The sequence below is a fragment of the Narcine bancroftii genome, chromosome 4, assembly GCF_036971445.1.
Source record: "Narcine bancroftii isolate sNarBan1 chromosome 4, sNarBan1.hap1, whole genome shotgun sequence".
In the NCBI taxonomy this organism is placed as follows: Eukaryota; Metazoa; Chordata; class Chondrichthyes; order Torpediniformes; family Narcinidae; genus Narcine; species Narcine bancroftii.
Window position 1 is genome coordinate 217,690,762 of NC_091472.1, and position 13,254 is coordinate 217,704,015.

The following is a 13,254-nucleotide window of genomic DNA, read 5'->3' on the forward strand; positions in this document are numbered from 1 at the left end:
TGCCTCCTATCTGTTGCAGATATCTGTCGACCTCTTCAGCACCAGTTCCAAAATGAAACAGTAAATGCTTAATGCCCTACAGAGCCCTGCTCATGATCAGCACCCTCATGAATCCTGGCCTTATTACTTAGTCTTACGAGTCAGTCTCCAGCAGCCCGCAGCCTTGTGTAAGTCCTTTGACCACCAAGCCCCTCTCTGGTCCACTGCTGTGGTCTCCTACCCTGTAGGGTCTTCTCCGCGACTTGCCATTCTTAGTGGGGTGGCGTTCTCCATGCATCCCCCAGAGCCTGCAACTCGGCAGTCTGTGCTGCCAAGCTTGGTTCCTGCCATCTTGGGCACAAACATTCATGGGTTCATCAAAGCTTTTAAAAAATAACATTAACCAGTACCATTCTACAGGCAGTGTAAACCAGTAAAGGGGCCATCAACATCAGAAGGGGTATTAGGAGCCTACAGGGGAGTGCTGGAAGATGCATCTCTACTCTCCTGTCTTCCTGGGTCCAATGAGAGTGCTGCTATTACTGCAACTGCAACGGTGCAGCCATCTTGTCTCACCATTACTGCATATCATTTGAACTTGACCTGAATCATTCACCTTACACATTACACACACAGTTTTTCCTTCATCATTTTCAATCCTGTCTGTAATCCAGGGCAATTTGGAGTGGGTTAATCAGTTATGGGAATGTACCTAGCCTGTTCTTTCAAGGTTACCATTGACTCCATTACTGTTATACCAGCCAATACTTGGCTTCACAATTTCTTCCAGGGAAGGAAATCTGCCATCCTTCTTTGATGTGATGAATTTGTGAACTCAGATATATTTCCCTCTGAATTTTGTGGCATTCAGTTCATCATTACTAAGTTAAAGCAGCAAAAGAATAAAATTGGTTAGATCATCTAGCATTGACCTTGACTGAATTCATCCAAGAGAAAGCCACTCCCAGCCCAGTCAACCTTGCCAGGTCCACCTCAGAAAGTCATGTGGACGGGTGCCTAAATTAGAGTGGCTGGTCTGCAGACCAACCAATTAGCCTGACAATTTGAAAATTAGTCAGATATGATGGCTTGCAGACAATAAAGTAGGCTCCCCAGTTGCAATACCTGGATACATCCTGTCCAACTGAAGGATTGATCCACTAAGGCCAAAGGCACAGTGGGAAGGTGTAACCCTGGGAGTTTTCATCATTGATTCCAGGCTTGAAGAGGCCATGAGGTCAATCAAAACACAGAAATGCTGGAGGAACTCAGGCAGTCTCGCAGCGTCCATAGGTGGTAAAGATATTTAACCAGCATTTTGGGCCTGAGCCTTTCTTCAACGTATGAGTGAAAAAAGACAGGTGTCTGAATTAAAAGCTCAGGAAAGAGGCAAGTCTGGGAGGGGGAGGAATACAGACCAATCAACAGGTGTTAATTGGATGTGGTAAGAGGAAATGTGAAAAATGATTTTGGCTCTGTGCAAGGAGACAGAAAGAAAAGGGAAGAGAGAGAGAGATGGAGGAATAAGATGGGGTAGGGGATGGGTTTCAACAGAAAAGGTCAATGTTAATACTATCTGAATGGAGGGTGCCCAGTCAGAAGATGAGGTGCTGGTCTTCCAATTTGTGGGTTGTCTCAGTCTGGCAGTGCATGAGATCATGACAGATATGTCAGCAAGGGAGTGGGGTGGGGAATTGAAATATCAAAGCCATTTACTGTCATTGTTTTCCCTAGTCTGATGGATCAGTACCCTTCTGTGTTGAAAGGAACTTGGAAGAAGCTCTGGTGGCAGGAAAGGGCATAGCATGCATTGTGGGTGCAGGGTGACTACCAATAGTGGCTTGGTAGCTTAACCTCTGACTGAGCTGACAGTAATTGGGTGCAGACAGGGGTCTGCTGCAAGGAATGAGTGAACATTCATAGGCGATTAATTGACCTGATCTTCTCCTCGCCATTCTACCTGTGGCAGATGCACCTGTCCATGAAGGCAGTGGTTGAAATTACCGCTCTTATTCTACAATTACTATTAAGCCAGCTCAGCAATCCTGGATCAACCAGTCATGCAAGTAGGCATGATGGAAGCATAATGAGCTCAATGACATCAAGAGGCACAACGTTGGAACAACAGTTTTCAGCAGTGCAGAAGAATGACATTAAGCTGAATATGACCACAGTCACTTGAATCATTTGTAATCGCCTCCAAATCAGTTTCAGGATTTTGAAAATGGCATTAAAACACACACACATTGCTATTTTATCAAAATAATTTGATTCATAAGCAAAATTGACTGAAGTCTGGAAGGAGAACCTCAGATCTTACTTGATGGAAGCTAAAATGCTTGGCACTTTATGTTGTTGTTAAGCAATTGCTTTGAAGGGAAGCTGATTGTCATGTGACTGGTTCATATCTGTTGACAGGCCTTTGGGAACACGCTGAATTATGTTGTAGATTTGACACGAGACTTTTATTGAATCTGTCAGGCTTCAGAGTGTCAAGAATGACACTTCTTGCACCAAACCTGTTTCCAGTGATTTGTAGGCACTGAGTAAAAAGAATAAAGTGACTGCAGAAATCAGGAGAAAAGAAATTCAACATCTATTGTTAACTCAATTAATATAAAGCACACAAAATGTAGCAAATTAATTATTTTGCCTGTATTTGCAGACCATTTTATTGCCCAAACATATTGCTATCATTGTTGAATACTAATTAAATGGAAATTGGAAGTGCCCAAACCCAAGTCATTTTCTATGGTAATCACAAATCGCCAAGCCTTGCACACGTTAATTCTCTAGTGGTTTAAATCACACAAGTCACTCCCTAGTTTCCTCCAAATTAACACATCTGAATATTAAATCTTTCCTCACTCCTCTGAAGATTCTATGTTGAATGAAATTTGGAAGAACCACTCAAAGTAGCAAGAGGACAGAATGTAATCTGTGATTTAAATTTCAATGTTCAGTATTAAAAATGGTTGAGTACCTCTACCATTGGTTCAGACGTGAGGCACATGCCCGGTCAAATTAGGTTTCCAATATTCTGTGAATGAACTAACATGGAGAATAAACCTACTTGACTTTGCCCTCAAATGTGCGCTGTGGCAGTTATATCTCTCCATGACAGAAAGGACGATTTCCATTTTGGACACCTGCAGACTGCACAACACAATGGAGAATGCTCTCAGTGTGAAGATGAAACTGTCTCCACAAGGTTTCTTTAGGAAAGTACAACATTGGGGGCTGAAAGACTCAGACTTTGCTTTAATGTTCTATGCTCTGAACAACAAAGGATAGGGTAATTTCTGCAATAAATTTCTCCAGTGTGGACTGATTTCCTTGGCTTTTCTGTGATCCCAGCGGGACAACTGATGCATTGTTGAGAGCTGACAAGAAAAATAAATCTCCTGTCCAATCACCCAAGCAGAAGACATTTTTTAAAATAATTTTGACAAAATGTGGAGTCTTCACAGATCCAAAAGGCCCAGGAACTGTCATCAATGTTACCCTACAAAGTTGACTTCCCAAATATTAATATATATTTATTTTGATTATTGATGTGATCATTGTGTACAGAGTGTTTTTATGCGTACACCCACGGTCTGGAGTGACACTGTTTGTATATGTATGATCAGATGGTGAAGAACTTGACTTGCATCCAATGAATTTATTTTGTCTGCAAAATCTGGTAACTGACCTGTCTCACTGTTTGTGGTCTCTAATTTCTGGTGGTAATTTTCAATAACCAGTTAGAAGTAAACTTTAAGTATTGCAAGGATTTGAGAGAGAGAAAGGGATACTTTCAAAAAGCCAAAAGAATCATGAAGTATGCAATGGCCTACTTTTGGATGGCAGAATTTTATGATTTGTCTGTTACTATAATAACATGTCATTTTAAAGTTGTACAAACAGCTTCATAACGCTAACTTCAATAGGCACGGTTTACAATAATTTGCTCACATCGGTCTTAACAGTGATACATTACCTTTTCTGAAAATCTATCAAAATTTTTTCAGATGTTAGTTCCTGAACCTACATGTACTCTCCTACATCAAGCTTAATATACTGATTGACAATCTCTTACAGGTTTCAGTAAGACACCGCTGAACATGGAAGCACATTTCTCAAATGCATTATTCTGACGTTTTGGGGAACAACTGCACAGCACGTCAGCTGGTTTTAGCACAAATGAGAAGACAATTACAATCAGTGCTGATTATCTGAAGTAAACAGTGGATTCAGCGATATCTATGATCAAAAAAAGTAAAATTCCAAATTCCTGATTCCTTTTATTGTCATAATACTACAGAAAATGTAATGTTATACAAAATTTGCTTTTGGCTGCTGTAAGGCAAACAAAGAGTCACCATGACCATTGCCCGACATCCCTAACAGTAAGAGAAATAGAAACAGAGAGTGTCCATAGATTTGCCTCCAGCGCTCCAGCAGCCTCTGTAGTCACAAAGACTCCTGTTCCATCCATTGGCAACCTGAGCTTCAGATCCAAACCTCCGATACAATCAGCGTCCGAGGCCCTTTGGGAGCTCTTCTTGCCTTCAGCGACCTGTCAAATCCACGTTCGAATATCTGGTTCCCACAAGCCATTCTCCAGCAGTCTGCAGCCTGCGTAGGTCCGTTGATCACATGTCACAACCAGCCTGCAGACAATGCAAGTTAGTCAGCCATTGAGTATCTCGCTAGTTCACAGCTATGGACACCATCCTGCAGGGTCATCTCCTCTGCTTATTATTCTCATTGGGGGTGTTCTTCCCATTTCTGGTGCCCTGCACTGCCTCGTTGCTCTCTCACAATCTGCAACCTCTTGTAATCTGATGCCCAGCACAAGCACCTCGATCTTAGGCACAGACCCTGCTGTTGCAGGATTTAAATAAAAACATCAGCTCCCTTAACAGTGTGTTAATATGTGCAAATATAGATATTTTATCAGAACGTGGAATTAATCTGAAAGTGCAGAGGGAAAAAGATAAAGAGATTGAATTTCACTGTAATTCCATCTTGAAATATTGCATAAGATGTTGAGATCCGAGTTCAGGGATCAAACCTCACTTAAGTAGTTCTGTTCTGTCCAGCAATCCCATTTTGGGAGAGATGCTGGGTAGTGCTTGAAATTCAAAGAGGTGACAATGCAAATGAACTTGGACATATATTGCGGGCTGAACCTTTTGTCTCATTTTCATATCTGAAATAAAGTTCCTGGTGTTGCAAAGCTGAGACAATATCATTTTCCCCCTTCAACTCCAGATCCCTGTCAATGTGTGGGTACACAATAGGGAAGATTCAAATGATCTGAACCAAGGGAAGTGAGCAGTGAACTTCCAGGTTATTTACTTCCTCCCCTTCAAGGGGTCATCGCATTGCCATTACCACTCCAAACCATCATGACCACAAACCGGTTTGTTGGTCATTACACATCACCCATTTTTACCTGAGATTTTGGACAGCAGGCAGCGAACTCTTGGTATAAACACTGAAGTACAATGTCCCACTGCCTAACTTTTCTCCAATTCTTGTGTGGCAAACCACTGCTATGATTGGCTGCTGCCAGCTGGACTCACCTCCTGAGATCAATCCGACCCACAGCCCTTTTCATGCTCCCCATTCCACTCTGCCTTGACCAGTCAATGAAGTTGATGGCTGTTCCAGTCTATAATTAATAAAATTTATTAACTATAAATTTTCAAGAAAGATGGAGCAGTACCTGAAACCCGAGAAGCTCAACATCAACCCACGATCATTTGGTGCCCCAAATATGTTCAAACACTGCCTACGCTGTTTTGAAGACTTCCTGACAGCAGCTGTGGACATTATCACGATGAATGAAAACTGAATGAGGCTCCTCTTCTTGTGAGCCAGACCCCTGGTATTCCCTATGACCAACAACGCCAGCTCGTACATGGAGGCCATGGGGATACTGAAGGCCCAGCATCACAGGAGAATAAATGAGGTCTACGCCAAGCACCTCCTAGCCACCAGAAAGCAGTGATCCGGAGAGTCAAGCGTCGAGTACCTACGGGCCCTCCGGAACCTATGCAGAGCATATGACTGCAAACCCATGACGGCTACCCAGAACTCTGAGGACCTCCTTTGGGACACTCACGTGGCCGCCATCCACTCTGGGTACTTAAGGCAGAGACTCCTTGAACAAAAAATACTTGATCTACATAGGCAGGTTGAATTGACAGAGACGCAGGAGGTGGCCCTCCAAAACTTGGATGATTACTCAGCTGTCCCTTGGTCGCCGCTATCTTGAGACAGGGGATCGTCCCATGCCATGATCGACAAGTCATTGACACCATCCCACTCCTCTAGTGACCTGAACCTGGAGAGTGTTGCGGGCGATCACCCTAAATCCTACTTCTGCGAGCAGGGTAAGCACCTGAGGAAATGCTGCCCTGCCAAGGAGGTGGTATGCGCTAGGTGCAGAAAAAAAGGACGTTATACCAAAATCATCCTCGAAACCTAGCAGCGTTGCATGTGAACAGTCGCCACTCCTGTCAGCGTGAACAGAGCCATTTCCTCTGCGAACTAGTAATGCTGTGTTCGAGTCACAGAAGCCGCTATTTTGGACCGCGTGGAAAACGCCATCTTCTCAGGCCTATAACACCATGGGGGAAAAGCGTGGACAGTCATCTTGGGATCTACGTACCCATCAGACTCAGACAGCAAGTCTATACCGGCCTCCATCCCCCGAACCAAGAGGGACCACATAAACTTGCCAGGTCCATGATGGACGTACAGGTAAACAGGAACGTTACGAACTGTTTATTTGATAGCAGGAGTTCAGAAAGTTTTATTCACCCTGATATTGCTAAGCACCTATCCCTCAAGGTCCGGGCTACCAAAGACAAGATATCACTCATGTCCAAATCCCATACGGCAGCCATCCATGAGTCCTGTGTAATGACCTAATGGAGGCGAATCCATTAGAGGGATAGATTACAAACATTTCAGGCTACTCGTCATGCCACAACTCTGTGCCCCATTGCTACTGGGATTGAACTTCCAGTACCAACTTCAGAAAGTTACATTGAAATTCAATGGGCTCTATTCCCCCCCTCATTGTTTGCAATGAAAGGTTCATGATGCCCCTCTGCATATGACATGTGATCTCTTGACTCTCAAGGTTGACTCCCCCCCGATTTGCCAAACTCACCCCCAACTGCAAGCCGGTGGCCACCAGGAGCAGACGATACTGTGCCACAGACAAGGCATTCATTCAGTTGGAGATTCAGCGTTTGTTGGCTGAGAGCATAATTGAAGCCAGCAATAGCCCTTGGAGGCCCCAGGTAGTTGTGATAAAGAATGGGGAACAAAATAGGATGGTTATACCATCAACCAGTATACGCAACTTGTCGTGTACCCCCTTCCCCGCATATCCGATAATGGTCAACCAGATTGCGCAATATCAGGTATTATCTATGACTGACCTGAAATCGGCATATCACCAGCTCCCAATCTGCCCAGAGGACCGCCAGTATACCTCATTCGAGGTAGATGGCTGCCTCTATCACTTCCACTGGGTCCCTTTTGGCGTCACCAACAGATCTACATTTTCTAGCGGGAGATAGACTGCATGGTGGATCACTATAAACTGCAGGCCACTTTCCCATACCTTGATAGTGTGACCATCTGCGGCCACAACTTGTAAGATCATGATCCAAATCTCTGTAAATTCCTCCAGGCAGTAAAGTTCCTGAACCTTACTTATAACAAGGACAAATGTGTGTCCCAGACAGCAAGGCTAGCTATCCTCGGTTGCGTGGTCAAGAACAGCATAATTGGCCCTGACCCTGACCACACGTGTCCATTGCTGGAGCCACATCTCCCAGATACTATCAATGCATTGAAGAGGTCTAGGATTCTTCTCATACTATGCTCAATGGATTCCCAACTACGCAGACAAGACAGACAAGAGTAGCCCATGGATAAAAGGCACCACATTCCCCCTGCAGGCAGAGGCCCAAGCTGCATTCGACCACATCAACGATGACATCGCCAAGGCAATCATGCATGCTATAGACAAGTCCACACCATTCAAAGTGGAGAGGGATGTGTCCGACTTTTCCCTGGGTGCCACACTCAAGCAATTAGGCAGACCCATTGCCTTCTTCTCAAGCAGCCTTCAAGGCCCTGAAATTCACCACTCCTCAGCCAAAAATGAGCCCCAGGCCATCATGGAGGCAGTACGTCACTAGAAGCACTATCTCACAGTAAAACGATCCACTCCCCTCACGGGATCAGCGAGCAGTCGCATTCATGTTTAATAATAAGCAGAGGGGCAAAATCAAGAATGATAAGATCCTCAAGTGAGAATCGAACTACTTACAACTACGACATCCTCTACTGGCCTGGCAAACTTAACAATCCCCCGGACACTTTATCCCACAGGACTTGTGCCAGCATCCAAATGGGCAGACTGCAGACCCTCCATAATAACCTCTGTCACCCAAGAGTCACTGAGTTTTCCCACTTTAATAAAGCTCGGAATCTACCATACTCTGTTGAGGAAGGCAGGACAATGACTAAAAACTGCCAGGTCTGCACCCAATGCAAACCATAATTCTACTGACCAGTCAAGGCACATTTGATCAAGGCTACCTGCCCTTCGAGTGCCTAAGCATTGATTTCAAGGGGCCCATCCCCTTCTCCAATCAACATGTCTACTTCCTTACAATCATCAACAAATATTCACATTTCCCTTTCAGCATCCCCTGCTCGGACATAACCATGGCTACATATCAAGACCCTCAACACTGTCTTTACACTCTTTGGGTAGCCTAGCTTCCTCCACAGCGACTGGGGGACCTCATTCATGATTAATGTGCTGCGGCAGTACCTTCTGGCCAGGGGCATCCCCATGAGCAGGGCCACCAGTTACAACCCTACAGGGAATGGGCAAGTGGAAAGGGAGTATGCTATGGTCTTTAAAACTATCCTCCTGGCACTGAAGTCACAGACCTCCCCAGCTGCCAATGGCAAGAAGTCCTCCCAGACATGAACCACTCCATTCGGTCACTTTTATGTACGGCCACTAACAACATGTCTCATGAACAGATGTTTGCTTTCCCTAGGAAGTATGTGGCAGGGACTACTCTGCCCACCTGGCTTTCCTCCCCACGACTGGTCCTGCTTCGAAAGCACACCAGGCAATCTAGTCAAGAGGGTCCACCTTCTCCACTCTAAACCTCAGTATGCCTCCATTGCTTTCCCTGACAGGCTTGAAGACACGATCTTGATCCGGGATCTGGCACCCCTCCAACCACCAATGACTACCATCAGACACCTCCCACTGCTATATTAGGGGTCTCTGAGCCTGCGCTGACTACTCTCCACCCCTGATTTACAAGCACCACACTCCCTTTTCTCTTCACCTATGTCCGTCCCACACCCCCCCCCCTCCTCCCAATGAACTGTAACTGGTGACAACAAGCCAACCCCACAAGCTGTTCAGGATATTAAGTAGTGCCCCAACCATTACCTCATCATTCGCTGTGACAAAAGAGACCCTCTGACAAACTTAATCTGTAAAATGTATATTTGTTTAATTTTCTTTTCTTCTCATCCCACAGGACTCTTCTTAACAAGGAGGGGAGAATATGGTAAACCATTGTTATGCTATGATTGACTGCTGCTGGCTGGACACGCCTCCTGAGACCGATCCTACCCACAGCCCTTTGCATGCTCTCTACTCCATGCCATCTTGACTAATCAATGAGGTTGATGGCTGTTCCAGTCTATAGTTAATAAAAGCCTATCAGTTTCGCAACTTCAGTCTTTTGTGATAATTGATGGTGCGTTATCTTGTTTGCATTGAAATGGGATACTAGAGGAAACACTGGGTAGCCATCCCTGAAGCTTTCAATAGGCTTGGTTTGAGCATTGTAGGAAGAGGTTTGAGGTCAGTGAGTGAATAGGAACAGGTAACTCGTTAAAGTGCCAGATTACACCTGTGCAACAAATGGACTAGTTAGTTAATGTAAACTTAATCTCCCTCAAGTTAAGGAAATCACAATAAACCAGTTTAGGCTGGAGAAAATACATTTAAAATGTAACTTTGCAGCATTTTTCCACCACTGGAGGGATGGGATAAGATAAATGTATCCACTATGAGACCAGTAACTCTCTTAGAAGCAATTTATTATGAAAGGAGAGTCAGCGAATGGATGGTAAGTTGGAGGCAGATATATTTGGTGGAAAAATCACTTTGTAGTTGGCAGAAATGATAAATCAGAAGAAAAATAACCAGAAATGCTGGAAGAACTCAGCCAGTTGATCAGTATCTGTGGAAAGAGGAACCAGTTAATGTTTCAGATCCAGTCTCTATATCCATCCCCTATCAGGAAGGTCTTAGGGGCCTCCAGTTCTTTCTAGTAAAAGACCCAACCAGTTTCACTCCACTAACACTCTTATCTACTGGCACACTCTCCATCAGTACCGGAGCACATCAGGGTTGCAAATTTACTCACTCTGCACCTATGACTGTGTGGTCAGGATGACAATAACACTGCTCGCTGATGATACCAACAAATTTGACTGTATAAAAAAGGGGTAATGAGTCAGGAGGGAGATTGAAAACTATGCTGGATGGTGCACTAACAATAATCTCACACTCAATGTCAGCAAAACCAAGGAGCTGACTGTGGACTCCAGGAATAAACTGGAGGTGTACAATCCAGAGATCATTGGGGGATCAGAGATGGAGAGGGTGAGAACATTTACATTCCCGGAAGTCACTATCTCAGAGGATCTTTTCTGGGCCCATCATACTGTACTAATGTTATTGAGAAGAAAGCACGTCAGCTCCTCTACTTCCTCAGGAGTTTGCGGAGTTTTGCTATGTCATCAGAAAACTTGGCTACAGATGTGTCATGGAAAGTATGCTGATTGGCTGCATCACTGCTTGGTGTGGCGCACCAATACCCGTGAGCAGAAATCCCTGCAAAAGATTGCAAATCATAGGCAAAATTCTCCCACCATTGAGAACATCTACATGAACAGGGCCATCGGACAGCAGCAGCAATCATCAAGGATCCACATCACCCAAGACATGGCCTGTTCTCACTCCTGTCATCAGCAAAGAGGTATAAGTGCCACAAGACATTGTTTCAGGAACAGTTGCTACACCTCAACAATCAGACTCCTGTACAACAGACTCATTCAGTGACTCATTTAAGGATCTTACTTTGCACATTATTTGTTACAGAATATTTATGTATTTGCGCAGTCAGTTGGTTTAAGAGGCTCTTAAACCTCTGTTCCTGATGGCAGCAGTGAGAACAGAGCATGTGGATCCATGACAATTGCTGCTGCTCTCGATGGCAATGTTCCCTGCAGATGGTCTTGATGGTGGCAAGAGTTTCGCCTGTGATGTCCTGAGCCGTGTCTTTCTTTTTTTTAAAAATCTCTTCTTGAATACAGTTTACAGATACTACTAATACAAAATTCAGAAAAAAAAATCTCAGGGTTGTATGTGATGTCATTTATGTACTCTGACAATTCATCTGAACTTTGACTTTTTGATTTTGAGAAGATTATCTTACCCAGAACAACTTCTCTTTTGAATCCCCTCACTTTCTACAAATCAAAGGGCACTCAAGTGTGCCCCAGCTATGCCTGTCTTTCATAAAAAAGGGGTAATGAGTCAGGAGGGAGATTGAAAACTATGCTGGAGTCATGGAAGCATCCTTGTTCCAAAACTACTCTATCATCCTTCCTCTACTCTTTCTTCATTGATGTTGTTTCCTGAACTCAAGTGGAACTCGTCAATTTTGTCACCTTTGCTACTAACTTGCATAGAATGCCATAGGGATTACTTGAGGTAGTGTGTGAGTGAGGAAAAAAAGGGTTGAAAACCACTGCATTATACCATCTCCCTCACTAGTATTCAGAGAATTATGCTGCCCTTCCAGATTAGGCAGGGATTCACATGCATCTTCTCCAGACTTGTCTGTTGCATTTGATGCTCCTGATGTGGTCTCTACATTGATGAGATGAAGCAACCATTTTGCAGAACACCTGTGCTCTGTCCTCAAAGGTTATACTGAACTTCCAGTTACATGCTAGGTCAACTTCCCCTCCCTCCATTCCCACATCAAACAACCTGTCCCCGGCCTTCTCTACTAACTCAGTGAATATAAAGACAAGCTAAAAGAACACCACCTCATATTCCACTTGGGACCCATTTGGCTGTGTTCATCCCATATTCCTTCAAACCTTTCCTACCCAATTATTTCACAAAATATATTTTGAATTTTACAATTATCCCTACTTCTCTCACTTTCTCTGGCAGTGAATTCCATTTACTAACTGAACCCCTGTGTGAAAACTATTCTTTTGGGTCCTTATTAAATCTTTCCCTTCTCACCTTAAATCTATACCCTCGAGTTTTAGATTCACCTATCTTGGAAAAAGGTTTGACTTTTTACCTTATTAATGTCCCTCATGATTTTATGTCTATATAAGATCCCTCCTAAGCCTCCTACGCTCCAGGGAGAAATGTCCACCAAACTCTTCTGAGAATTCGAACCCACTGAGTTCTTTCAGCATGTTTGTGTGTTGAAAACAGCTTCCTACTGTAATAGTTTAAATTCAAGTTCTTTTATTGTTATCTAATTGTACAAGTACAACCCGACAAATCAGCTTTCTCCGGTCTTCGGTGCAAAAATACACAAACACACAGCCAGACATAACATGCATACATATGCAGTGTATATATACTCAAACGTCACATATACTTGAGAACTTAGAAGTGCAGAACAGAAGCGAAAACACCAGGTGTTAACTTATTCTAAAACTTGCGTTTAATTTTTCCTTCAAATTCATCTAAACTTCAATGCAACATAACTACTTTTATTTAACTCTTTTCACAATTTGTTGAAGGCCAAAGGCTAATTTCTAATGAATTTGAAACTTCAAATTCTTTTGCATGCCTGTGATACAAACTCTATACAAGTGTGAACCAATGCATATAATGGCCTCAGCATCACCAATAAAATTACTTTGGCTTGGTGGCTCCATCAAAACCTGAATTATGCTGATAACTTCAAATGGGGAATATTATAGCTTCCATGAAGAATTCATACTCCTTTTTATGTCTGTATGCCTAGTAAGTGACGAGAATTAAATTCAACAAGTTACAAAATTTGATAGACTTTTAAACATTAAAACAGGTCCTTTGTGGCATTCTGAAAAGAGGCACAATGTTTTTTTTTAATACTTTATTTAAAATTTTAAACCACAATACATTCAAATATGTTT

At 43.4% G+C, this 13,254-nt stretch overlaps 1 protein-coding gene across 4 annotated transcripts in view; it reads right to left on the reverse strand.

Annotated features, from left to right (window-relative positions):
• LOC138761591 (sperm-associated antigen 16 protein) overlaps positions 1-13,254 on the reverse strand; it is an 879,716-nt gene that overhangs the window by 497,506 nt on the left and 368,956 nt on the right. The window contains exon 13 of one of the 4 annotated variants that reach the window (XM_069933946.1): positions 10,256-10,277. The exons of the other annotated variants lie outside the window; for them this stretch is intronic. Coding sequence (XP_069790047.1) covers positions 10,271-10,277 — 7 coding nt within the window. The 3' untranslated portion in view covers positions 10,256-10,270. Of the gene's footprint in view, positions 1-10,255; positions 10,278-13,254 lie in introns of those variants that run through there. 4 annotated transcript variants of the gene reach the window in all.